The sequence below is a fragment of the Melanerpes formicivorus genome, unplaced genomic scaffold (assembly GCF_026170545.1).
Source record: "Melanerpes formicivorus ecotype bairdi unplaced genomic scaffold, bMelFor1.0.p_v2 SCAF_7, whole genome shotgun sequence".
Classification (NCBI taxonomy): Eukaryota; Metazoa; Chordata; class Aves; order Piciformes; family Picidae; genus Melanerpes; species Melanerpes formicivorus.
Window position 1 is genome coordinate 26,686,488 of NW_027142359.1, and position 25,263 is coordinate 26,711,750.

Consider the following 25,263-nt stretch of genomic DNA (forward strand, 5'->3'; position numbering starts at 1 on the left):
AGCCAATATTTTTAAGGTAGAAAAGGGTAGGAGTGGGATTGCTTCTTTTTCTAGCAGTGAGCTCTGTGATCAGCTCAGTCCATCTCCTGTAACTGTCACACCCTGACCACGCTGGTTTTCAGGTTCAGTTGCACTTGTCATTGATTTAGTGGCTCTGTGGTTTATGTTATTTTAATTTTAATACATAACTCCAGACCAAGATTGCCTTTTCCTGAAGCTGGGTTATGTGTGTTTGGATTCTTCCAGGTATTTGGGCTTCTATCTGTCTTTTGTGAATCCAGCCAGCATGTGGCCTGCTTAGCTGTGTGTCACAGTTACTTTTTGTCCTCTGTAATCACTAATCACAGAATGTTAGGGGTTGGAAGGGACCTCACGAAAACATTGGGTCCCATGCCCCTGACAAAGCAGAGTCATCTAGGGCAGGCCACACAGCAACATGTCCAGGTTGGCTTTGAAAATATCCAGAGAAGGAGACTCCACAACCTCTCTGGGCAGCCTGTTCCAGTGCTCCTTCACAGTAAAGAAGCTTCTCCTCATGTTGAGGTGGAACTCTCTGTGTTCTAACTTACATCCATTATTCCTTGTCCTATTAACAGGTGCCACTGAAAAGAGCCTGAGCCCTTCCTCTTGACACCCACCCATCAGATATTTATAGGCATTGATAAGATCCCCTCTCAGCCTTCTCTTCTCTAGACTAAACAGTCCCAGTTATGCTACAGTTAAAATGACATTGGAAGTCCGTAACAAGACTCTGATTTTTTTGCTACAAAGGATTATTTTTTTTTTACAAAAGGATTTTTTTGCTAAAAAGGGGTCAGAGTGGCTGGAGAGCAGCCAGGTAGAGAGGGACCTGGGCAAAGTTTTATTTGTACAGGCAGCCAAGAGGGCCAATGGCATCCTGGCCTGCATCAGGAACAGTATGGCCAGCAGGAGCAGGGAGGTGATTCTGCCCCTGTACACTGCACTGGTTAGGCCACACCTCGAGTCCTGTGTCCAGTTCAGTAGGTTCAGTATCACTAAGGTTGGAAGAGACCTCAAAGATCATCAAGTCCAACCTGTCACCACAGACCTCATGACTAGAGTAGGGAGGAGACTACTGCCCACTGCAGGCTTGAACTCATGAACCTTCCCATTAAGGGTCTGATGCACTACCAACTGAGCTACATCTGTGCCCCTCAGTTTAGGAAGGATGTTGACTTGCTGGAACGAGTCCAGAGAAGGGCAACAAAGTTGGTGAGGGGCTTGGAACACAAGCCCTATGAGGAGAGACTGAAGGAGCTGGGGTTGCTTAGCCTGGAGAAGAGGAGACTCAAGAGGTGACCTTATTGCTCTCTACAACTACCTGAAGGGAGGTTGTAGACAGGCAGATGTTGGTCTCTTCTCCCAGGCAGCCAGCACAAGAACAAGAGGACACAGTCTCAGGCTGCACCAGGGAAGGTTTAGGCTGGATGTTAAGAGGAAGTTCTATACAGAGAGAGTGATTGCCCATTGGAATGGGCTGCCTGGGGAGGTGGTGGAGTCACCATCATTGGAGGTGTTCAGGAGGAGACTTGATGGGGTGCTTGGTGCCATGGTTTAGTTGTTTAGGTGGGTTGGATTGGTTGATGGGTTGGACGCCATGATCTTGAAGGTCTCTTCCGACCTGGTTCATTCTATTCTATTCTATTTATAATCTTTAGTCTGTAATTTAGAGGCTCCTAGTGTCCTTCTGGAGGGAGCAGCACGTGATAGAGATTCATTTCCAAGCCAATAGTAACACTGTCATTTCCCAAAGTTCCAGCAAGCGTGATACAGCCCATGGTGAGGGCAAAATTTCTCTGCCTGCAGTAGTTTACACATTTCACCAGGTTTGGTGTTGCAGCCTGAAAGGGTAATTTACACCCTACTGAAAATCAAGACCTCACCTGAGTTTCTGGTTTCAAACTAGAATGGGTTTTTTTTGTTCTTGCATTATTATTTTTTTAAGTGACTGTTGCAAAGATAGTTGACATATATAGCCTTGTAAGATCACTTTATACCTCTGTTAGTAATCATCAAAGCACGAAACATCAAAAGTAACACTTTAAACCTAGGGGAGGTGAAGTGTGTGTGACAAAGAGGAGGTAAGTGATACAAAACATTGCACCGGAGGTATGTCAGCTGTGGCACTTAGTGTTTAAGATGTGTGTGTTTTCTGGTGCTTTGCTTGCAAAACTCATGAAGTGCTGAGTTAGGAGAAAGCCCAAGATGATGTAGTTATGAGGTGATATATCTCTTTTTCCTTTTCTTGCATTTCCTTTTGGGAAGACTGGAATTTTAGCTTCAGTGGAATAAGGCTGGTGACATTTTGGTCAGTGGCTGGAGATGTTTTTTTGTTTGTTTTAAATAATTATAGATATAGATATAGATATAGATATAGATATGAGCATCTCTCCTATGAGGACAGACTGAAGGAGTTGGGGCTGTTCAGTCTGCAGAAGAGAAGGCTCCCAGGTGACCTAATTGTGGCCTTCCAGTATCTGAAGGGGGCCTGCAGGAAGGCTGGGGAGGGACTTCTCAGGATCTCAGGTAGTGATAGGACTAGGGGGAATGGAATGAAGCTGGAGGTGGGGAGATTCAGGCTAGATGTGAGGAGGAGGTTCTTCACCATGAGAGTGGTGAAGCCCTGGAATGGGTTGTCCAGGGAGGTGGTTGAGGCCCCGTCCCTGGGGGTGTTTAAGAGCAGGCTGGATGAGGCTCTGGCCAGCCTGATGTAGTGTGGGGTGTCCCTGCCCGTGGCGGGGGGGTTGGAACTAGATGATCCTTGTGGTCCCTTCCAACCCTGAATGAAACTATGAAACTATATATCTGCTGCTGTTTCCTCAGTATGGATGCTGGTTTTGGAAGGAAGAAAGGGTTAATAAAAGCTGAAAGTTAAGTTTTGTTTTGTTTTTGTTTTCCTGGAATGGGTATCTTGCTTTGTGTGATCCTATGTGCAGAGGAGGTAAGGTTGGACAGGAAATAATTTGTTGCAGGAGGAAGTTATAAGGAAAGCAGCATGTGGGGAAACAGCTGTCAGGTGGAGAAGAGCTGCAGAGGTGCATTTCTATTACCAATTACAACAAGGATGGTGGGTGGTATGCGTGGGGATGCTGGCAGAGAATGCATACTGTGTGCCAATGTCAAGTGCATGCCTGGTCTGCAACTTCTGTTGCCTAAGTTATGTCAAACATAATTCTTCCCTTGGCTCAGGAATTAAATCTTAATGGGACTGAAGTCAATGACACAGTTTACACTGTCCTATCTGGTGCAATCATTCTGTTTTGGGTACATGTTTAGACTTTCCTGCTCTGCTGGCAAGTAACAGCCTGAAGAGTTTGTGATCTTACTAGCTTAAACTACTGCAGTAGAAATTCTGGTGGTGTTTCATAAGGAAAGCAAACTTCTCTGCTTCTCCTAAGCTCCAAAAGGTTATGAGCTGTGTTTTCTGTTGTTTTTTCTTGTTTCATTTGATACTTCCTGATTGTTATGCTCTGGAGGGATTATCTTTTACTTCTCTCTATTGATTTGTTTTTTTCCTTATTGCATGCTAGTGAGACCCAGTGGTTCTCAGTGTGGGGAGGCCCCTGAGCCAACAGAAGGGCATTATACTTTTTAGTTTTTCTTCTGTATCTCATATGAATTCTAACAGTTACAACTTTGGTATGAAGCGTTTGATTTACAAGATCACAATGTATTCAAACATGCTGAGTGCAAAGCTTACTTTACACAGGGGTTACAGATGTTCTGAGTGGGAACTTTCTGTAGCTGTTCCCTGTTTGTGGCATAAATGGTGGCTTTCCTAATAGAACAGAATAGAATTAACCAGGTTGGAAAAGACCTTTGAGATCATCAAGTCCAACCTATCACCCAACACCATCTGATTGACTGAACCATGGCACCAGCACCTGAACTTGAAGCATTTTGGCATAGCTTTCTCTGGAAGGAGGGCTGCTTGATTAAGAAGTTATGCATTGGAATAGATGAGGAATGAGGAAAAATTTCGAAGCTCTACCATGCCAGGACCTTGGAGGAGTGTTTGTCATACAAATTACTGGCCAAGTGATTTCTACTGCAAGCAGGAAAGCTTTGTATATGACTGCACATGTGGTTTCAGTAATGTTTTGGTTTTCTGACTCCAGATATCTTGGTTAATTCTAGTGATTTCTAAATTAATGATTCCCCACACAGTATCTTGCATCAGTATTTCCTGGAGATTCAGAAATGTGAATTTGGGAGTACCTTGAAGTAACAATGATCTGTGGCAACAGCTGGTAGCAACCGGAAACTATGATACGGATACTCTCAGCTAGAAATAATTGTTTCCTTTCCATGAGGACTTATGATTTGTGGTTTTGGTGCCTTTTGCAGTGGAGACACTTGCAGTTTTTATGATACTGTGTCCCTTGCTTTTGTTTTTCAGAATATGACAAACTGGGCTTTCTCCTGAACCTGGACTCCAAATTGTAAGTAGAGCAGTAGGACTCTTCTTTGTTTCTGTAGTTACAGATTTTTGTTGTATGCATCTTCTGTCTCACCTGGACAGTTGACTCATTGGCTTCACTTCTACCTGGAACAGCCAAGTGCTGAAGCAATTTGGCAATTACAACTTCTTTCCTTATACTAGGCTTTGCTGCCTGTCTTGGATTGTGATTCACTGTCATTAATTCCTTCATGACTGATCAAGAGGCTAAAAATGTCTACCTGTCGACATGACTGTCTGTCTGCTCTAGATACCTACTGTTAACCTTCCAGATGAGGGGAAAAATGTCTGCAGCATTTGAAAGCAGGGGTAGTGTCAGTCTGCAATTTACTGGGATGCTTAGAAGTTTATATTTCCTTTCCCATTGTTTCTTTAAAAATGGATACTGCTATTTTTGTTCGTCAACTGGGGCGGATAAAACTGCAGCGCAAGGCAGTGACCGTTTGCCATGCCAGAAGCAAAGCACTAAAGGATGATACTCATAAATCAATTAAACTGAGGCTGAACTTCTTAACACTAGGGGTCACTACCGACTGTGTTTCTGAGGTCAACAGCCTTGCAGAAATTTTGGCGTGGGGCACAAGACGACTGCTAAAACCCACCTGGCTCTTTCACCTAAAATGGCACTGAAGCAATCTAGCGGCTTTGAATGACTCGAGGATGCATCTCCTGTACAATGCATTGTGTTAATGTTGTGTTCATAGTGTTTAGAAACTTTCGTTATACTTACAAGGTGTATCTGTAAAGTTTTGGGTCCAGTCTTGATGAGCAGCTTGGGAGCCTCCATAATGAAATAAAACCCTCATTAAGTACCTTGGAAAGGCTGTTTGCAGGAAATGAGATCTTTGGGTAGGAGCTTCTTTTAGCGAAGCAGCTGGATACATAAACTCCACTATGGTAACCTAACTTGCCAAAAGGTGCTATGGAGGAACACATTTAAGAAAGAAGGAATGTTTATTTGTTTGCTTGTTTGTTTGTTTGTTTATTTCTTCTCTAAGGGCTCTATCTCATTCAATGTGCAGGAAGCCTTTCCTGTATGAGTAGCTGGTCAAGATTTCTTTCTGGACTCATTTAATGTTGTGTTCTGTGTGATTTTTGGTTCATACTGTCTGGAACCCATGCTGGTTGCACAGTTACCAATTTTGTTTATCAAATTGTCTGTGTTGGGTCATCCTTGTGATTTAGAGAGAACAGTGGGATGAGATGATGCATTATCTTCAATTCATACATCTAGATGTCAAAGCAGGGAGAGAGTAGTCCAGAATTGTGAAGTAACCTTTGAATTAATGTCTTGGTGTTTGTAAAGAGCAAATCGTTTCTAAGCAGTCTGATTTTGGGGGTTTTGTTGTTGGGTTTTTTTCCCAGACTACATTACATGTTTTGTAATGTCTGATTTATTGAACACACCCATTGACTGTCCAAACACTTTTGTCTTACTGGCTTTGGACATCAGCCTGTGCTATGTCCAAACCACTGCTCCAGTCTTGCTCTTCCTGTTCCTCCTTCTGTGTTCACTGTCCCTTACTCCACTACTTTTAGCAAGTCCCATTGAGTCTTCCTTCCCTTCAAACCTCTGTTACATCCCACTTTGTCTCATCCTTGCTGACTTATCTACTTCAATTACAGCTCTCTGAGGCATGGCCTGCTCCTTCTTATACCTTAGGATGAGGCCAAGTGAAGTTTCTACCTGTTGGAGTGCTTCTAAAACCCTGTAATTTATTTTTGTAACCTCCCCATGATGCAAACTCTGCACTATTTTTGATTAAAGAAAAAAAAAACAACTGTTGACAACTTTAAAAAAAGTACTTATTTAGTGTCCTAAATGAAATAACACCCATTTCCCCCCCCCCCCCCCCCCCCCAGCTATAATTGTCCTTTGTTGGGTTTAGGTTGGGTGGATGTTGGGTTTTTTTGTTTGTTTTGTTTGGTTTTGTTGTGTGTTTGTTTCTTCTGTGGAAGTAAAGCTGTCCCTGCTTTGAGAAGGGACATAATAACCTGAAGGGTTCACTTCCAACCTGAAATATTTTATGATCATAGAATGGTTTGGTTTGGAAGGGACCTTAAAAGTCATCCAGCTCCAACCCCTCTGCCACGGGCAGGGACACCTGCTGTTAGACCAGGGTGGTCAAGGCCCCATCCAACTTGGTTTTGAACATTCCCTTTTTTTTCAATAGCAAGAGAGCCGAAGAAAACTTGAAAATATCACAAAACAATAAATAAAAATTGAAAGATAAGTGGTGGACAGCCTAGAGGAAATTGTTCCTGTTGCATAGTTCACCAGTTTGAGCCAGCAGTGTGCCCAGGTAGCCAAGAAGGCTAATGGCATACTGGCCTGTATCAAGAATAGTGTGGCCAGCAGGAGCAGGGAAGTCATTGTGCCCCTGTACTCTGCACTGGTTAGGCCACACCTTGAGTCCTGTATCTAGTTCTGGGACCCTCAGTTTAAGAAGGACATCGAGAAACTTGAGAGTGTCAAGAGAAGGGCAACAAGGTGGGAGAGAGGCCTTGTGCACAAGCCCTATGGGGAGAGGCTGAGGGAGCTGGGATTGTTTAGCCTGGAGAAGAGAAGGCTCAGAGGAGACCTAATTGCTGTCTACAACTACCTGAAGGGAGGTTGTAGCCAGGTGGGGGTTGGTCTCTTCTCTCAAGCAACCAGCACCAGAACAAGAGGACACAGTCTCAAGCTGTGCCAGGGGAAGTTTAGGCTGGAGGTGAGGAGAAAGTTCTTCACAGAGAGAGTTGTTTGCCATTGGAATGTGCTGCCCAGGGAGGTGGTGGAGTCACTGTCCCTGGAGGTGTTCAAGCGGGCATTGGACGTGGCACTTGGTGCCATGGTCTAGTCATGAGGTCTGTGGTGATGCGTTGGACTCGATGATCTTTGAGGTCTCTCCCAACCTTGGTGATACTGTGACACCATATGTGGTTGGGGTACCAAATGCATTTTTTTTAAGTACATGCTGAATTCAGTGGAACTTAGTGATTAAAAAGGCTTTCAGTTAAGATCATACCATTGTATAAGCACTTTCTGGTTAAAAAAAAAATAAAATTAGAGTTGAAGGGGATAATATGTTCTGCACTGGTGACTTTATTGGCAGAAATAATGTAATTATGTCTGTTGTTATCCAAGCATTCTGGTGGAATTTTGCCGTAGATCGTAACTTTATAGGATTCACTTAATTGACAGCATGTGAGTGTTATGTGACTTGAAGCACATGGGGCCACAAATAGTTATCTCTTTTCCTTTCTACCCCCCCTTAATCTTTTATTTGTTCAAAATCTCTTTCTGGCTGCTAGTTGGCTTTGTTTAAACTAATGACCTGGAGGACCAACATTTTCTACAGAGGCAGATCTGCATTAAAGCTTGAATGCTCTGACTTGCATTTCAAATCACACAGAGAAAAGTGTTTGCCAGGAGTAAACAGTGATATATCCATCTTTAATTTGTTCATGTATTAGTATTTCAGTGTCCTCTGCCCTGTGTATATTCAGGGCAGGTTATTTAGGTATGAATCATTTTTGTTGTGGTTACAGCAGTGTAGGTGATTCTGTTCACTCTTTCTCTTTGAGTTCATGGGAATGGTAAGGAAATCAGATTTGTTCCCTCTGGGAAGAAAAATCTGTCAGAAGTATGGGAGAAGTGTTTTCTGTGGGAACTGCATGTCTGAGGAATGTCTTGCTTATAACATTAGAGAGGCTGATATGGCCAGGAAAGTCACCTGGAAGGGGATGGCCAGTTTTAAAGATAGTGTACAGATGCTTCATGGAAATGACAGGTTCTGACCTTAAGTCTCGTTGCCTTGAGCTCATCAAAAAGGAAGATACTGCCTGTATTTGGGCTAACTCTTCCTTGGAAAGTCTATTAGCTTTTAAAAAGCAGGATGACATCCAGGTGGGAATTTTTAATGAAACACAGGATGAGGAAATACAGGAAAGCTGAGGGCAACATAGTTATGAATCACTTGTTTTCTTAGTCAAAACAAGACCTGAAGCATTTGGTACCAGACCTTGTACCAACCATAACATCATTGCCAAAATTAGAATCCCCAAACCAAATATGCACACAGCACAGAAAGGGGCCATTTGTGTCAGTTTCTCCCAGGTAAAGAGGTTTCCCAAGCAGCAGAGCCACATACCATTTAAAAAACCTTGAGGAATTAAATCTAGTTCATATTGGTTGCCTAGAGAAAAATACTTACAGAAAAAATTGGGACAATTTACAGGTCTTCGTTTCTTAAAGGCTTTTTTTAAGGGAGGGGCCAATAGTTCCTGAACAACTTCAGGCCATTGATCACATCAGTGACTCAGTAGATTACCAGGTGTCACGAAATGCCAAGATCTGCAGTTGCTTTGTAACATCTGTTCTTGGCAAAGGGTTGCATGCTTTTATTATCGTTGAATGTTTATATTGTAGTAGTTCTTTGAGGCTGGCCAGGTCCTGGGAACAAAAGTCTCATTCACTACAAATTCTGAATCATTCCCCGAGCAGAAGGCATGTTTGCATTGACTTACACGAGGTTTCTGCAGGGGGATCAGCATATGATCATATAGTTAATTATAGGCTGTATCTCAATGTGTATTTAGTGGGCCCAGCTGAAGGTTGCACAGGCATTCTTTATTCTGCCACTCAGTGTTTGAATGCTTCATTTAGGAACCGTTAACAATTACTCTGAGTATGCCTTGGCATGTTACGACTGTAGACTCACCTGTCTTGCACACATGAAAAGCTCCCTTTTTGCTAATAATTTGTAATAAAATGTGATTTGAGGCTTTTCCCTTGCTGGCCTCATGCTTCTATACCAGCTTTGGTTATTCTGCAGGCATGCCATTTGCCTGGTGAGGTGGAAGCTATTGACTGCTACTTCTGTCCTTGTTTCAAACTCGTCCTTCAAAAGCTGTTTTCAAAGGTACTTCAGCAGCCAGGTTGGTGATTTGATGCTTTTAAACAGCAGCCAGCAAACAGTTCCCTTTGGATGATGGTGGGTCTATTCAGCTGCAGCCACAGCCAGGTAGTAAATGATGAAGGAAGCATCACAAGATTTGACTTTGGGGAAAAACCACTCCCTGAAAGTTTTGCAAGAGTTAGAAGATGAGTTTGAGCTTACTGGAAACATTCTTCGCTTTAAAATATAGTAGTTGGTATAATGCCTTAAAATTGGTACCCTTCTCAGAAAAATTAGTGAGGTCAGCATGGTAAGATAATAATAAGGAAGATAATGATACTAATACAGTTAGTTTACTGCATTTATACAACCTATATGGTTTGTATTTTATATTATGTACTCTGGGAATTTTGAAGCAGTACTTAGTTGAAAGAGGAAATATTTGTTTCTGGTGGGGTCTGTGCTTTGCTAGACATTCTGTGTTACTGTGTGTCTACGTGCTTGTCTGGTGTTGCAGGGTAGATTTGGGTGGTGCAACAATTCTTTTGTTTTTAAATATCCATGATAATTTCACACTTTGCTTTACAAAAGAGAAGGTGAAGAAACTGAGTCTGTGGGGTGGAAGAAAAAAGAAGCCAGAAATAATAACCCTCGCCCTGCAAACGCAAACGTAACTTGATCTAGACTTTAAAAGGACTGTAAAAATGGAGGGAGCTTGGGCTAGGGAAACACACAGATTGAGTTACTTCTGTTTGTTGAAGTTTCTTTACTTCAGAACTTCAGTAATGAAGAACTGAAACAGAGCCCTTTCCACTCATTGTGTTTCTCGGGCGGGAGGTTGCTTTGAAACCGTTTGTGTCTATGTGCGGTACTTTGCCATTAAGCGCTGTAAAAATAAGCAATAAATGTGTTGGAATGCTGGACTTTCCCCATGCTTGCTGCTATGGGATTTCTTTCTGCCTTATTTTCCTTCCCATTTGTCTGTTTGTATTCCCGTAATCCTGAGTGGGGAAAAAGAAGTGAGAAGTCTTAGTGGTCTCTTGCCCTGCCTGGGCAGAGGAAAGAGAGTGTCTCACAGGCTAAACGGAGAGAGTCTGACCATGACAAGCAAAAGCATCCTGATGATGCTTCTGAAAGATTATTTCAGGGCTTGGCATACTCTGCAACACTGGTATTTTCCTGGCAGTTGGTTATTTATTTCTCTTTCATTTCAGATTTTTCCTTGACTTAATTAATCACCTTCTACTGAATCTCTTCCAATCTGCAGCAATTGTTTGTGCACTGCAGATATTTAAGGAAAAGAACCTTAGCGATTCCCAGTGGTTCATCCACCAAACCTCCCAGTTTGAGTAACTGCCATCTCCTTTTTTTTTTGTTTTACTCTTTTTAGGGCATTTCCTATTTTTATTTTTTCCCCCAGTTTTGATCCTTTGGAATTCCCATAAAGATGAATCTCCGTTATCTAACTTTGGGATTCCCGTGTTAGACACAACCTCAGTTGATGAAGAAGATAACTCAGAATCCCTGGCTGCTTAGAGTGGATTCATTACTTGATTTAAGTGTAAACAAAGTGGAAAAAACTCATGTTTGGTGCTTTTAAAAGGGCCAGTTTCCTGAAGCTGGAAGTAATTATGAACCAACTCATGTGGGGAAAAGAATGTAAAGTAAAAATTATGAATGCTTGGGCATTGTTTAGAGCAGTTTTATATGTTTGCCCCAACAAGTTCAGCTGTATGAAAGAGAATTGTGCATGGAAAAATAGTTTCACTGAGAGTATAAAGGAAACCACTGATAATGTATTTATAGTTTCATAGTATCATAGTATCATTCAGGGTTGGAAGGGACCACAAGGATCATCTAGTTCCAAGCCCCCTGCCATGGGCAGGGACACCCTACACTAGATCAGGCTGGCCAGAGCCTCAGCCAGCCTGCTCTTAAACACCCCCAGGGACGGGGCCTCGACCACCTCCCTGGACAACACATTCCAGGGTTTCACCACTCTCATGGTGAAGAACCTCCTCCTCACATCTAGCCTGAATCTCCCCAACTCCAGCTTCATTCCATTCCCCCTAGTCCTATCACTACCTGATATCCTGAGAAGTCCTTCCCCAGCCTTCCTGTAGGCCCCCTTCAGATACTGGAAAGCCACAGTTAGGTCACCTGGGAGCCTTCTCTTCTGCAGACTGAACAGCCCCAACTCCTTCAGTCTGTCCTCATAGGCGAGGTGCTCCAGCCCTCTGATCATCCTTGTGGCCCTTCTCTGGACATGTTCCAGCACCTTCACATCCCTCTTGTAATAGGGGCTCCAGAACTGGACACAGTACTCCAGGTGGGGTCTCACCAGGGCTGAGTAGAGGGGGAGGATCACCTCCCTCGACCTGCTGGCCACAAGAAAGGAGTTTGCAGTAGATACAATGAGGTTTGTTCTGCTTGGATGATGAGGGAATGGGAAAGTGTCTTCCTTGATATCAACAACAAAAATTCAAGCAGCAGATACCAAGGTTTATGTGCTTTAGAACTGGTATGTCTGGACAACATTCTTGCAAGAATTTCTATAGAAGTAGCTGAGGACGTTTTGGACTGCAGGACATTGTTCATAAATCTTTAGATGCTGCAAGTTCTTCATACTCTTGGCAGAAAGGTGTTGTACGAGTATTTTAAAGGCAAAAAGGGGTGACTCATAAGCTTTTCAACCTGTTTTGGATTCTAAGCACAGTAACACCATAGCCAATACGAGTTCACAGAGAGAAAAAATCTAATATACATAGTTCCAATTAGTGTGCCTATTAAATAGGAAATGGTTTGTGTTAGATGGATTTGTTCTTCAAGTGAATGTCCACGAAGGTATTTCTTTCTTGTTATGTTCCTCATAGGACTGAATTTGCACATTTGTGTCCTTTTAATCAACCAGTCTAGTTACATAGAAACTGAGGAGACTATAAAGAGGAGGCTAAGTTCTTTTTCTCCCCTCCGTATCTGGGTGGTGGAACACTTACTTTGTTTGTAGTTCTTGACCACAGTAGCATTAACCTCATTAAATGTGTGTGTATGTTTGTCTGTTTTCCTGGGGTGGATATAGTAACAGCTAGTTAACTTTACAAGTGTCTATTAGCCATTGTTTGAGCAAGAATTTGCACAGTTGTTGCATTCACAGAAGGCTAAGTTTGCTTTAGTTGTAAAATCCAATTCAGGGATTATCTATAAACTCATAAATGACATGGGGCCCCTCCTGTTGCTTTAACCTCTTGGGAGAAGAGCATATAAAAAGCCACACTTCATGTTCTTGCTTCAGAAAACTGTTCTAAAATGCAGAGATAAATCATTTTTGTTTTGGCCAGCTTCTGCAAACTTAACCTTGTTAAGTTTGTAGTCACTGAATGTCCTCCCATAAAAACCTTCTTGCTCTCCACGTAACTTATGAAAATGGAATAAGTTAGACTATCCAAACATTGATCATTCCCAAAACTTCAGTTAAAGGGGTTAGAAATACTGCATCAAGATCATGAAATGAATGAGTCTCGTTGCAATTGGTTATACAGTTTGCTGCAAGGACAAGATGTTCTGTAGGATCGTGGAGTTATGTTCAAGATGGTTGTGGTAGTCATACTAGTTAGGCACTGTGAATAGTTTACAACAGTTGTATTCATGGTTATATTAGTTAGACATTGTTAATAGTTTAAAACAATTTATGAAAAAAATAAGTTGCTGAAGCAGCAAAGTTGCAAAATAGATTTTGCAGGCTGTAGTGTCTGAGTAAAGACCTTTGCCTAATTAACTGCAAAACAAATGTCAAATTTTACACCCCCATGCTACTCAATCCTTAATTCATGCCAAACAGATGTGCAACAAATAAAACACAAAAGACTGCAAACATCACAAGGAAAATAGAGATAGTCAGAGCAGAATACAGCAGGAAAAAGAAAACTGCAACAAGTAAACCACCAAAGACTGAACACAGAAGAGATGAGGATGGTTGAGGGGCTGTGCTCTCCTTCCTCCTCACAAGACACATTCACAGAATCACCAAAGTTGGAAGAGACCTCAAAGACCATCAAGTCCAACCTGTCACCACAGACCTCATGACTAGACCATGGCACCAAGTGCCACGTCCAGTCTCCTCTTGAACACCTCCAGGGATGGTGACTCCACCACCTCCCTGGGCAGCACATTCCAATGACGAACGACTCTCTCAGTGAAGAACTTTCTCCTCACCTCGAGCCTAAACAGTTCTTATCTTCCTGGTAAGAACCACACATTTAACACACAGATGACATTATTTGTTTATGAATTATTACTGCTGCAAAGATTTGCATCCCTGATCCTGTTGGGTGCTATCTGGGAATTATTAACTCAAGCTAACACATTTCAGTCTGATAGTAACATAAGCACATTGTTAACATTATTCACAGTTCAGATTATCAACATGTTACCGTATTCAATTAGCTGTTTTCATGTTAATGGGTGTCCTCCTCAGATTTTAGTGGAAACTGTTTGATCATATCTATAATTCCATTTTGAGTAAAATCCTACTGCACACAGAAGTGCTAGTCCACATGCAGGGGGCCCTGCCCATGGCAGGGGGGTTGGAACTAGATGATCCTTGAGGTCCATTCCAACCCTAACAATTCTATGATCCTATGCTAGCTGCAGCCCCAGTCCAGCTTTCAGCAGTGAGAATCAGGACCACAAAGGGAGGGACAGAAAAGTGATAGAGCACGAATACTCTGTTTCTGCCATGCAATCTGCCAGCTAAAGAGCTAAGGATAAACAAAAAGCCAACCAAAAAAAAAATGGTTTTGATGTTTTGATTTGCATATTGAATATATTTGGATACCTCTGTCTGATTTCAGACCTCTTAATTCCTACTTGAAAGTATCTTTCCCCTGGTTCTTTAAGAGGATTAATCTTGAAGACCTGGAAAATGTAAGCAATGTCTTATACAGCTACAATGTGTCCAGTGCCTTCCTCCTGCTCTTTTTCATTCTCTCTTAGTGACCCTTTTTCACATCATTGGAGGCAGAAATCCCCAAAGGTGGTTGTGTCAGTTGCTTGTTAGAGATAGAGACTCTGATCTGTAAAGAATTCAAAGCTGTATTTTATCATCATGCAACTCAGGCTCAAGGAATTTTGTGAAGTGTTGCTATTTTGATGAATTCACAAGGAGAGCATAGGATTTGTCCTGTTGAAGAGTGAAACCTGTTTCAGTGCTCAGCTTGGAACTCTCCTTTAGCTAGTATGCCAAACATCTTAGAAAGCCACTCCATTCTCATTTTGGAGAGCCACAATAACTTCCTTCTGATGTAGGGCTGATGTTCAGTGAAGTCAGGGGTGACAGAAGATGAAGAGAGGTCTGATTAATTGGGCTGTTGGTGGTTCTTTGAGACAAACTTCATTCCATTCTCTGACTCACAGTGGTTACATACGGCAGTTTGGATGTTGGTTAGATGGCCTTTTCAGACAAGCAGCTGCTCTTTGAAGTGGAAAAAAGAAAAGTTATTTCAGCAGGAGAGCATTCACTGGAACAATGTATGAAGTCAACAGGAGAGCTTTTTTGATCTGGGTGGCTCTGTAGCTGTTGTTACTGCTAAGGCTTCTGGCTATTCCTCACCATTACTGAGTTTTTGTTAGTTTTTTGAGGGTACATACAGTCACAGTATCTGCAAGGGCTCCTGCAGGTTAGGGTTATGTTCTGCATTTACAGCAAAGTTTCTGGAGGAAACATTTTCCACCCAACATGTACTCTTCCTCCTCTTAAGACTTCACTGTGATACTTAGTGGATTAATTGATGTAAGTTTGAATTCATGACGTCTGCCTCTAATACAAGTTGGTGAAGACAGCTTCTTTTGGACTTAATACTTTGGAAATAAGAGTGAGAGAATTTAAAAGCCTCTTGACTACATACAGTGTTTGCTAAAACCACTGTTAAACCACATTTCCCAGCTGTGAGGTCACCTCTACATAGCATCTAAAGCAATTTATTCACTGACCAGTGGATTTTTTGTCTCAATTTCAGTCTAGCCCAGGGGGGTGGAAAAAGGAAAAAAGAAAATATTCAAAGCCCTTGCCAGAGTCGACTTTTTCTTTGGTTAGGAGGAGTTAAGTTGTTATTCCCTCCCAAGCTGTCTGGATCCTCCAAAGAAAACTTTGAGGGCAATGTTTATCATCCTCATCCCTGGAAAGTGACCAAAGAAACTGAAAAATGAAGCTGGTGTGAACTGTGCTTGTTGAAGATTTGCTATCAGCCAGCTCTTAAGAGATTTTTCCAAGTAGGTTTTATTCCCCTAAGGATTGGTCTCTCTCACAGAATCACCAAGGTTGGAAGAGACCTCAATGATCATCAAGTCCAACCTGTCACCACAATCTCAGTTGCTTTTGCAATATCTCTGCTACTGCACAGAAAGGATTGAGCTTCCTTTGTGGGAAAACAACAATTGCCAGACCAAAGATTCACCTGCCTTAATGTCTTGTTTCAAAGTGCTCTCTAGAATTGCTTAGGGAAAGAGAAAAATACACCATCGTAAGAGGGACCTGGGGGTACTGGTCAATGGTAGGCTGAACATGAGCCTGCAGTGTTCCCAGGCAGCCAAGAGGGCCAATGGCATCCTGGCCTGCATCAGGAACAGTGTGGCCAGCAGGAGCAGGGAGGTCATTCTGCCCCTGTATACTGCACTGGTTAGGCCACACCTCGAGTCCTGTGTCCAGTTCTGGGCCCCTCAGTTTAGGAAGGATGTTGACTTGCTGGAATGAGTCCAGAGAAGAGCAACAAAGTTGGTGAGGGGTTTGGAACACAAGCCCTATGAGGAAAGACTGAGGGAGCTGGGGTTGCTCAGCCTGGAGAAGAGGAGACTCAGGGGTGACCTTATCACTCTCTACAACTACCTGAAGGGAGGTTGTAGACAGGCGGATGATGGTCTCTTCTCCCAGGCAGCCAGTACCAGAACAAGAGGACACAGTCTCAGGCTGCGCCAGGGGAGGTTCAGGTTGGATGTTAGGAAGAAGTTCTATACAGAAAGAGTGATTGCCCATTGGAATGGGCTGCCTGGGGAGGTGGTGGAGTCGCAGTCATTGAAGGTGTTCAGGAGGAGACTTGATGGGGTGCTTGGTGCCATGGGTTAGCTGTTTTGGTGGGTGGGTTGGATTGGTTGATGGGTTGGACACAATGATCTTGAAGGTCTCTTCCAACCTGGTTTGGTTTATTCTATTCTAATAAAGTTTATTCTCCAGCTTCCAAAGAGAGAAAGCTTTGGTATTCCAAAGTTTGAGATGCTGTTAGACATCTTAATAGCTTTTGATCCCACCTATACACCTGGCTTCTGTAACATGCTGATGTAAAGAAGTCTCTACTGATTAACTGCATATTACCTGAAAGCAGTGCTTCCTTCCACTCACAGTTCTTCTGTCTTTAAGATAGTTTTGCTTGATGTTCCAGTGATGTGGGAAACAGCGAACAATAAATTGCTGTTGATTATTTTCCATAGCATTGTGCTGTGCTGGTATGCTCTTACAGTGAGCTAAACACTGTGCATGTCTCTGAAATGATGTGTTCTGTGGCCTGGCTGTGTTCTGCAATGAAATGAACAGCATTTTTGTTTTCAGAAGAAGATTTGGTGGGTTAAAACCTGACTATCTCATTTGGCATTTAAAACTGCCAAGCACTGGATTTTGGCATTCAAATCTGCCAAACTGTAGCATCCATAGATGTAAAACTGATTTTGGCCATGGGGTTTCATGAATTCTTAGTTGATCTTCCCTCCCCCCTCCCAGTACAGACTGTGAGGGAGTATTTTTGCTTTCAGATATACCAATTCCTACTAGTCTGAACAGGGGATTCCTGGATTCTCATTGGGCTGAATTACTTATTCTCATCTCTTCAGAACTTGTTTCTCTCTCCTGGACCTACACTGCTGGATTCATTGCACTACAAGTAGAAAAACACTGTTCCTGATCCAAAGAAAGCATTGTGCATTTGTAGATGTAACAGATGAGGGCTGGTGATGAAGACTTAGGGGTTACAGCAACAAAATTATGACATTTCAATTTATCTTTTTGCATTCCTTCGTTTGGCTGAAAATGGATGTGGTAGGTGAGCGTTTTATTTCCCTCCAGACTTTTAATTGCTTCACATTTTATGGCCACTGTGCTGGCAGTGGGGCTAGAGAGGTATTTAAATAGAGAACTGCAGCATTTAAATTTAGCAGGTTTTGAGAATTATGTGTTCAAATATTAGGGAGCATCAACATTGGTGACTGTGGGGAAATGGAGTTTATTTAGACATACTTTAGACATTTCTTTCAGCAAGCAGTTCAGGTAGGAATCCCAATTGACTGCTAAGGGAGTTTGCATTGACTGATGTGTCCTAACACATCCAGTCTCCCAAATGGCAACTATCCTTCATTGCATCACCCTTGTTGCTTATAGAATAGAATAGAATAGACCAGGTTGGAAGAGACCTTCAAGATCATTGTGTCCAACCCATCAACCAATCCAACCCACCTAAACAACTAAACCATGGCACCAAGCACCCCATCAAGTCACCTCCTGAACACCTCCAATGATGGTGACTCCACCACCTCCCCAGGCAGCCCATTCCAATGGGCAATCACTCTCTCTGTATAGAATTTCCTCCTAACATCCAGCCTAAACCTCCCCTGGCGCAGCCTGAGACTGTGTCCTCTTGTTCTGGTGCTGGCTGCCTGGGAGAAGAGACCAACATCTGCCTGTCTACAACCTCCCTTCAGGTAGTTTATTAGAATAAACCTTTATTAGAATAAACCAAACCAGGTTGGAAGAGACCTTCAAGATCATCGTGTCCAACCCATCAACCAATCCAACCCACCCAAACAGCTAACCCATGGCACCAAGCACCCTGTCAAGTCTCCTTCTGAACACCTTCAATGACGGCGACTCCACCACCTCCCCGGGCAACCCATTCCATAGCGCAATCACTCTTTCTGTATAGAACTTCTTCCTAACATCCAACCTGAACCTTCCCTGGCGCAGCTTGAGACTGTGTCCTCTTGTTCTGGTACTGGGTGCCTGGGAGAAGAGACCATCATCAGCCTGTCTACAACCTCCCTTCAGGTAGTTGTAGAGAGTGATAAGGTCACCCCTAAGTCTCCTCTTCTCCAGGCTAAGCAGCCCCAGCTCCCTCAGCCTCTCCTCATAGGGCTTGTGTTCCAAACCCCTCACCAACTTTGTTGCTCTTCTCTGGACTCGTTCCAGCAAGTCAACATCCTTCCTAAACTGAGGGGCCCAGAACTGGACACAGGACTCGAGGTGTGGCCTAACCAGTGCAGTGTACAGGGGCAGAATGACCTCCCTGCTCCTGCTGGCCACACTGTTCCTGATGCAGGCCAGGATGCCATTGGCCATTATCTGTAAACCCAGAATGTTGATAGGTATTACTGAGGATGGGAACACATAATTATTGATCTGTGGAAACAAGAATAAACTTTTAAAGAGATCAATAATATCCATGCAGGAATTATGTTGATTATCCACAAGTTACTTTATCATTATAAGTTTCTTTGTCCAAAGATTATGAATCCAAAGATCAATGAATACTCAAACTAAGGGAGCAGTCATCTTTGATTTTAATTTTTTTTACCCTTTTTTTTTTTTTTGTTTTCTTTCTTTGGTAAACTGCTGCCTTCTGTGAAAACAAAAGTTCTCTATTTTGTGTCTTTTTTGTTTAGTCTAACAATTGGTATCTCAGCCAGTCGTGTTCTCCTTTCCACGTGCCTTCAAATACACAAACTAACCTTCAGCTGAAGTGTTTTCTTTACTCCTTATCTGCACCTATTTGAACACAGCTCTGCTTTTTCTCTGTGCTACTTGTAATAGTGGGAGAGAGACTCGGGGGTGCTGGTGGACAAAAAGCTCAACAGGAGCTCTCAGTGTGCACTTCCAGCCCGCAAAGCCAATCAGATCCTGGGCTGCATCAGGAGAAGTGTGGCCAGCAGGTCGAGGGAGGTGATCCTCCCCCTCTACTCAGCCCTGGTGAGACCCCACCTGGAGTACTGCGTCCAGTTCTGGAGCCCCTATTACAAGAGGGATGTGGAGGTGCTGGAAGGTGTCCAGAGAAGGGCCACAAGGATGATCAGAGGGCTGGAGCACCTCTCCTATGAGGACAGACTGAAGGAGTTGGGGCTGTTCAGTCTGCAGAAGAGAAGGCTCCCAGGTGACCTAATTGTGGCCTTCCAGTATCTGAAGGGGGCCTTCATGAAGGCTGGGGAAGGACTTCTCAGGATGTCAGGTAGTGATAGGACTAGGGGGAATGGAATGAAGCTGGAGGTGGGGAGATTCAGGCTGGATGTGAGGAGGAGGTTCTTCACCATGAGAGTGGTGAGACCCTGGAATGGGTTGTCCAGGGAGGTGGTCGAGGCCCCGTCCCTGGAGGTGTTTAAGAGCAGGCTGGACGAGGCTCTGGCCAGCCTGATCTAGTGTGGGGTGTCCCTGCCCATGGCAGGGGGGTTGGAACTAGATGATCCTTGTGGTCCCTTCCAACCCTGACTGATACTATGATACTATGATATAACAGCAACAGAATCTTTTATTTTTTTGATTATTTTTTTTTGTTTGTTTTAGAAGGGGAAAGTTTATAATAGCTAAAGGAGATGCAGGAGATGAGGGGTATTACTCAATGCTTGGAGGAGCACGCAGCATGAGGTCACGTACAAAATGTGCCATGGAATTTGCGTGGATTTTCTTTTTTTTTTACATCTGCATCCTTTGAGTCTGGTTTTATAAACTCCTTATTGGGTTGCTTTATTTGTTTATTTAAAACACAAGCAGAGAAAAACTTTCTAGCTTGAAAGCATCCTGATTCTTTTGTTCTCGAGGAGCCCGGGAATGTCTGAGGATCTGATAAAAGGTGATTAATTGAGCGGCTCCAGGCAGAATTGTTAACTTCTGTAAACTCCAAGAGATGGTACAATGATATAATCCTCTCTGATAGAGAAATCACTTACAGCTGTATTTCTTAAGATGTTTATGTATTTAGCACTGCAAAGGCTAACACAAGCCTAATGGGGAGAGACTGAGGGAGCTGGGGTAGCTTAGCCTGGAGAGGAGGAGACTCGGGGGTGACCTTATTGCTCTCTACAACTACTTTAAGGGGGGTTGTAGACAGGCAGAGGTTGGTCTCTTCTCCCAGGCAGCCAGCACCAGAACAAGAGGACACAGTCTCAGGCTGTGCCAGGGGAAGTTTAGGCTGGAGGTTAGGAGGAAGTTTTACGCAGAGAGAGTGATTGCCCATTGGAATGGGCTGCCTGGGGAGGTGGTGGAGTCACCATCCCTGGAGGTGTTCAGGAGGAGACATGATGGGGTGCTTGATTGCATGGTTTAGTTGATTAGGTGGTGTTGGATGATAGGTTGGACATGATGATCTTGAAGGTCTCTTCCAAACTGGATCTGGTCTGGTCTGGTCTGGTCTGGTCTACTCTACTCTACTCTACTCTACTCTAACTTCTTTTGCCTGGTGATCTGATTCTTAGTATGTCAAAGACCAGGAGTGGAATTTAGTAAGGAAGAGGGTTTTCTGCCTTTTCTGTGGATGGAAACCTCTTCAGTGTGCTTGTGCAAAGATACCCTTTGACCAAGGGTGAATGGCATTGGCAGTGCTCATGGCTCTCAGCGCCCCTCTGCTCAGCATGTACTACTTAAAAAAGCTTTGGGTTAAGTCTTCATTCAGGGCTGTGAAAGTGAGTCATGAGTTTCAGTGGATCTCTTTAAAACCTTGTTTTTCTGAGGCACTTGAATTCAACTTAATCTTCTTCAGCTGGTGTTCTTCAGGAGTCCAAATAAATAAATAAAAATGTGTTGATTGTCTTTGCTGCTAAGAAATTAATTTCCTAAGAAGCCATAATTCTTAGTGGAGAAGCAGAACAGGACTTCATTATTTTTGTAGCATGCATTTAGCATTCTTAGGAAGAGGGATTTGGGCCATCTCTCCTATTCAGTCATCAGACCTCCTTGAGAAATCTGCTTACATAGTGAAGTAACATTTGAAAATATTTACATCTGTTTAGCTGGATATAGTGTGATCGATGCACTTCCTGTCTCCTTCAGTGTAAGCACTCTGCTTTTCTTCTCCTTTCTATCTCTTTCTATTTTGTTTGGTTTTTTTTCCCCAGTTGGAACTAGAAAGCTAGCAAGTATCACGTGATCGGGCCGTGCAATTCTTTGAACCCACGTTTGTACGCTTCTGACACAGCTGCAATCACAGTTCCTTAGACTTCTCAGTGCCTCTGCTGAACGTGAGGCTCCAGCCACGTATCAAGAGGAGGGTTCATCAGTTCATCTTGTTTCCATGGTGTCTTGCACTCGAGAAGATTCCAGCTGTCAAAATGATGTGATGATTATGACTCTCCTTACAAAATGAGATGTGCAAAGAAGTCTTTCAGTCCCTTCTTGGGAACTGACTACCATACATGTGAAGCCTGTTGCTGTTGTTAATAGAATTGTATATTGTATCATAGTATCAGTCAGGGTTGGAAGGGACCACAAGGATCATCTAGTTCCAACCCCCCTGCCATGGGCAGGGACACCCCACACTACGTCAGGCTGGACAGAGCCTCGTCCAGCCTGGGCTTAAACACCCCCAGGGACGGGGCCTCAACCACCTCCCTGGACAACCCATTCCAGGGCTTCACCACTCTCATGGTGAAGAACCTCCTCCTCACATCCAGCCTGAATCTCCCCACCTCCAGCTTCATTCCATTCCCCCTAGTCCTATCACTATCTGAGATCCTGAAAAGTCCTTCCCCAGCCTTCCTCTAGGCCCCCTTCAGATACTGGAAGGCCACAATTAGGTCGCCTCGGAGCCTTCTCTTCTGCAGACTGAACAGCCCCAACTCCTTCAGTCTGTCCTCATAGGAGAGGTGCTCCAGCCCTCTGCTCATCCTTGTGGCCCTTCTCTGGACACGTTCCAGCACCTCCACATCCCTCTTGTAATATGGGCTCCAGAACTGAAGGCAGTACTCCAGGTGGGGTCTCACCAGGGCTGAGTAGAGGGGGAGGATCACCTCCCTCGACCTGCTGGCCACACTTCTCCTGATGCAGCCCAGGATCTGATTGGCTTTGCGGGCTGGAAGTGCACACTGAGAGCTCATGTTGAGCTTTTTGTCCACCAGCACCCCCAAGTCTCTCTCCTCAGGGCTGCTTTCCAGCCAGTCACTGCCCAGAATAGAATTGTATAGAATAAGGTCTCTTCCAACCTCAGTGATACTGTGATACTATGACCCCAGGCAGATGAAGTTTTTGAGTTTTTGGAGCCCCCAATTTAAATTCCACGTGGCAGGTGAAGCTGCAGAATCTGCCTCTTGAAGTATGTTTTGTAATGTTCAATTACATGAGCTTAGTTGCAGACAGTTTATTATTACTTTTTTTTTCCTCAGAAGTCCAAACACCATGTTTGTATTGCTAATTTGGGTTGTCTTTTATTAATGGATTTAGATTCCAGTCCTGTGAGGATGACTTGATGGAGGAATTAACCCCGGTGACGTTTTCATAGTTGAGAGTAAAAGGAGGCACAGATCTGCCAAGTGCAAGCAGGAGGAGAAGAAAATCTTGTTACTTTTTGTAAATCCTCTGAAAGCAGCTGGATTTTTAACTTATCCAAACTGTGAAATTTTGTTCAGATTGTTATCTGCATAACAGGGTAGGGAAGCACAGAATTTCTTAAGAATTCAGGATGTGTGCCAGGCTCGTAAGAAAATAGTCAGATTTTAGTTTCAGTGGAATAGGATAATTGCTTCCCTTCAGCTTCCCACTCATGCAGGCACTTGTTTAAAAACTGCCTATGTTTACGGTTACTGACTATGAATTGCTTCTCTTATTTAATCTGGATAAAGTTATTATCTCACTGTTGGGTTTTTTTCTGCACAAAATCTGAGCAAAATGTAATGGTTCAGAGAGTTGTCTAAGAGCGGTGTGCTCTTATGACCAGGAAGGCCAATCTCTTTCTGGGTTGGATTAGAAGGCGTGTGGTCAGTAGGTCAAGAGAGGTTCTCCTCCCCCTCTACTCTGCCCAGGTGAGGCCGCATCTGGAATATTGTGGCCAGTTCTGGGCCACTCAGTTCAAGGACAGGGAACTGCTTGACAGAGTCCAGCACAGAGACACAAAAATGATTAAGGGAGTGGAACATCTTCCTTACGAGGAGAGACAGTATCACAGTATCACCAAGGTTGAAAGAGACCTCAAAGATCGAGTCCAACCTATCAACACAGACCTCATGACTAGACCATGGCATGCCAAGTGCCATGGTCTAGTCATCTCTTGAACACCTCCAGGAATGGTGACTCCACCACCTCCCTGGGCAGCCCATTCCAATGATGAATGACTCTCTTGGTGAAGAACTTTCTCCTCACCTCGAGCCTAAACTTCTCCAGGTGCAGCTTGAGACTGTGTCCCCTTGTTCTAGTGCTGGTTGCCTGGGAGAAGAGACCAACCCCTTCCTGACTACAGCCACCTTTCAGGTAGTTGTAGAGAACAATGAGAGACTGAGGGAACTGGGGCTCTTTAGTTTGGAGAAGTGGAGACTGAGAGGTGACCTCATTAATTATAAATAGAGGGTGAGTGCCAAGAGGATGGAGTCAGGCTCTTCTTGGTGACACCCAATGACAGGACAAGGGGCAGTGGGTGGAAGTTGAGGCATAGGAAGTTCCATGTAAACACTGGGAGGGTGGTGAACACTGGAACAGGCTGCCCCAGGGGCTTGTGGAGTTTCCCTCTCTGGAGATATTCAAGACCTCTCTGGATGTGTTCCTGTGTGGCCTGCTCTAGGTGCTCTGGCAGCGGGGTTGGACTTTATCACCTTTCAAGGTCCCTTCCAGCCCCTGACATTCTGAGATATCCTTTCTGCTGTTTCTGCTAGCTCTTTACCTCCACCCAGCTAATGCTTTCACTGTAACTAAGGCACATAGGAATCTGGAGCTGTATTAATGTTTGGAACCAGAAGATGTAGAGGAGATTTGCACTCTCATTCCACAAGAGAGACTATAGCCCTTACTGGCTTACTACAAGAGTTTTCTGTGTCATCAGTGTGTGATTGATGGGCAGAGTCCAACAGCGTGAGATTTAACACATCTAAGTGCCAGGTTCTACACATTGGCCACAACAACCCCATGCAGTACTACAGGCTGGGGTCAGAGTGGCTGGAGAGCAGCCAGGCAGAAAGTGACCTGGGGGTACTGGTTGATAGTAGGATGATCATGAGCCAGCAGTGTGCCCAGGTGGCCAAGAAGGCCAATGGTATCCTGGCCTGTATATGGAACAGTGTGGCCAGCAGGAGCAGGGAGGTCATTCTGCCCTTGTACTCAGCACTGGTTAGGCCACACCTTGAGGCCTGTGTCCAGTTCTGGGCCCCTCAGTTTAGGAAAGATGTTTGACTTGCTGGAACATGTCCAGAGAAGGGCAACAAAGCTGGTGAGAGGTTTGGAGCACAAGCCCTATGAGGAGAGGCTGAGGGAGATGGGGTTGCTTAGCTTGGAGAGGAGGAGGCTCAGAGGAGACCTTATTGCTGTCTCCAACTGCTTGAAGGGAGGTTGTAGCCAGGTGGGGGCTGGTTTCTTCTCCCTGGCAACCAGTGACAGAATAAGAGGACACAGTCTCAAGCTGCACCAGGGGAGGTTTAGGCTGGATGTTAGGAAAAAATTCTTCACAGAAAGAGTGATTGCCCATTGGATGGGGTGCTTGGTGCCATGGTTTAGTTGGTAGATAGCATTGGATGATAGGTGGGACTTGATGATCTCGTAGGTCTTTTCCGGTCTGGTCTGGTCTAGTCTATTCTATTCTATTCCCAGGCTCAGTAATGGAGCTAGTGAGATGAAGCTATGTACTAGTCAAGAGCTAAGAAAGCAGTATTGCTTGGCTTGGTGCATAGTTCTTTACTCATCTATTG

The 25,263-nt window shown here is 43.9% G+C and overlaps 1 protein-coding gene across 6 annotated transcripts in view; it reads left to right on the plus strand.

The window, feature by feature from the left end:
- Positions 1–25,263, plus strand: part of ST3GAL3 (ST3 beta-galactoside alpha-2,3-sialyltransferase 3) — a 233,839-nt gene that overhangs the window by 67,686 nt on the left and 140,890 nt on the right. For all 6 annotated transcript variants that reach the window (XM_068141553.1, XM_068141551.1, XM_068141557.1 and 3 more), the window contains one exon: positions 4,421–4,463. In XM_068141553.1, the coding sequence (XP_067997654.1) occupies positions 4,421–4,463 (43 nt within the window). The remainder of the gene's footprint in view (positions 1–4,420; positions 4,464–25,263) is intronic.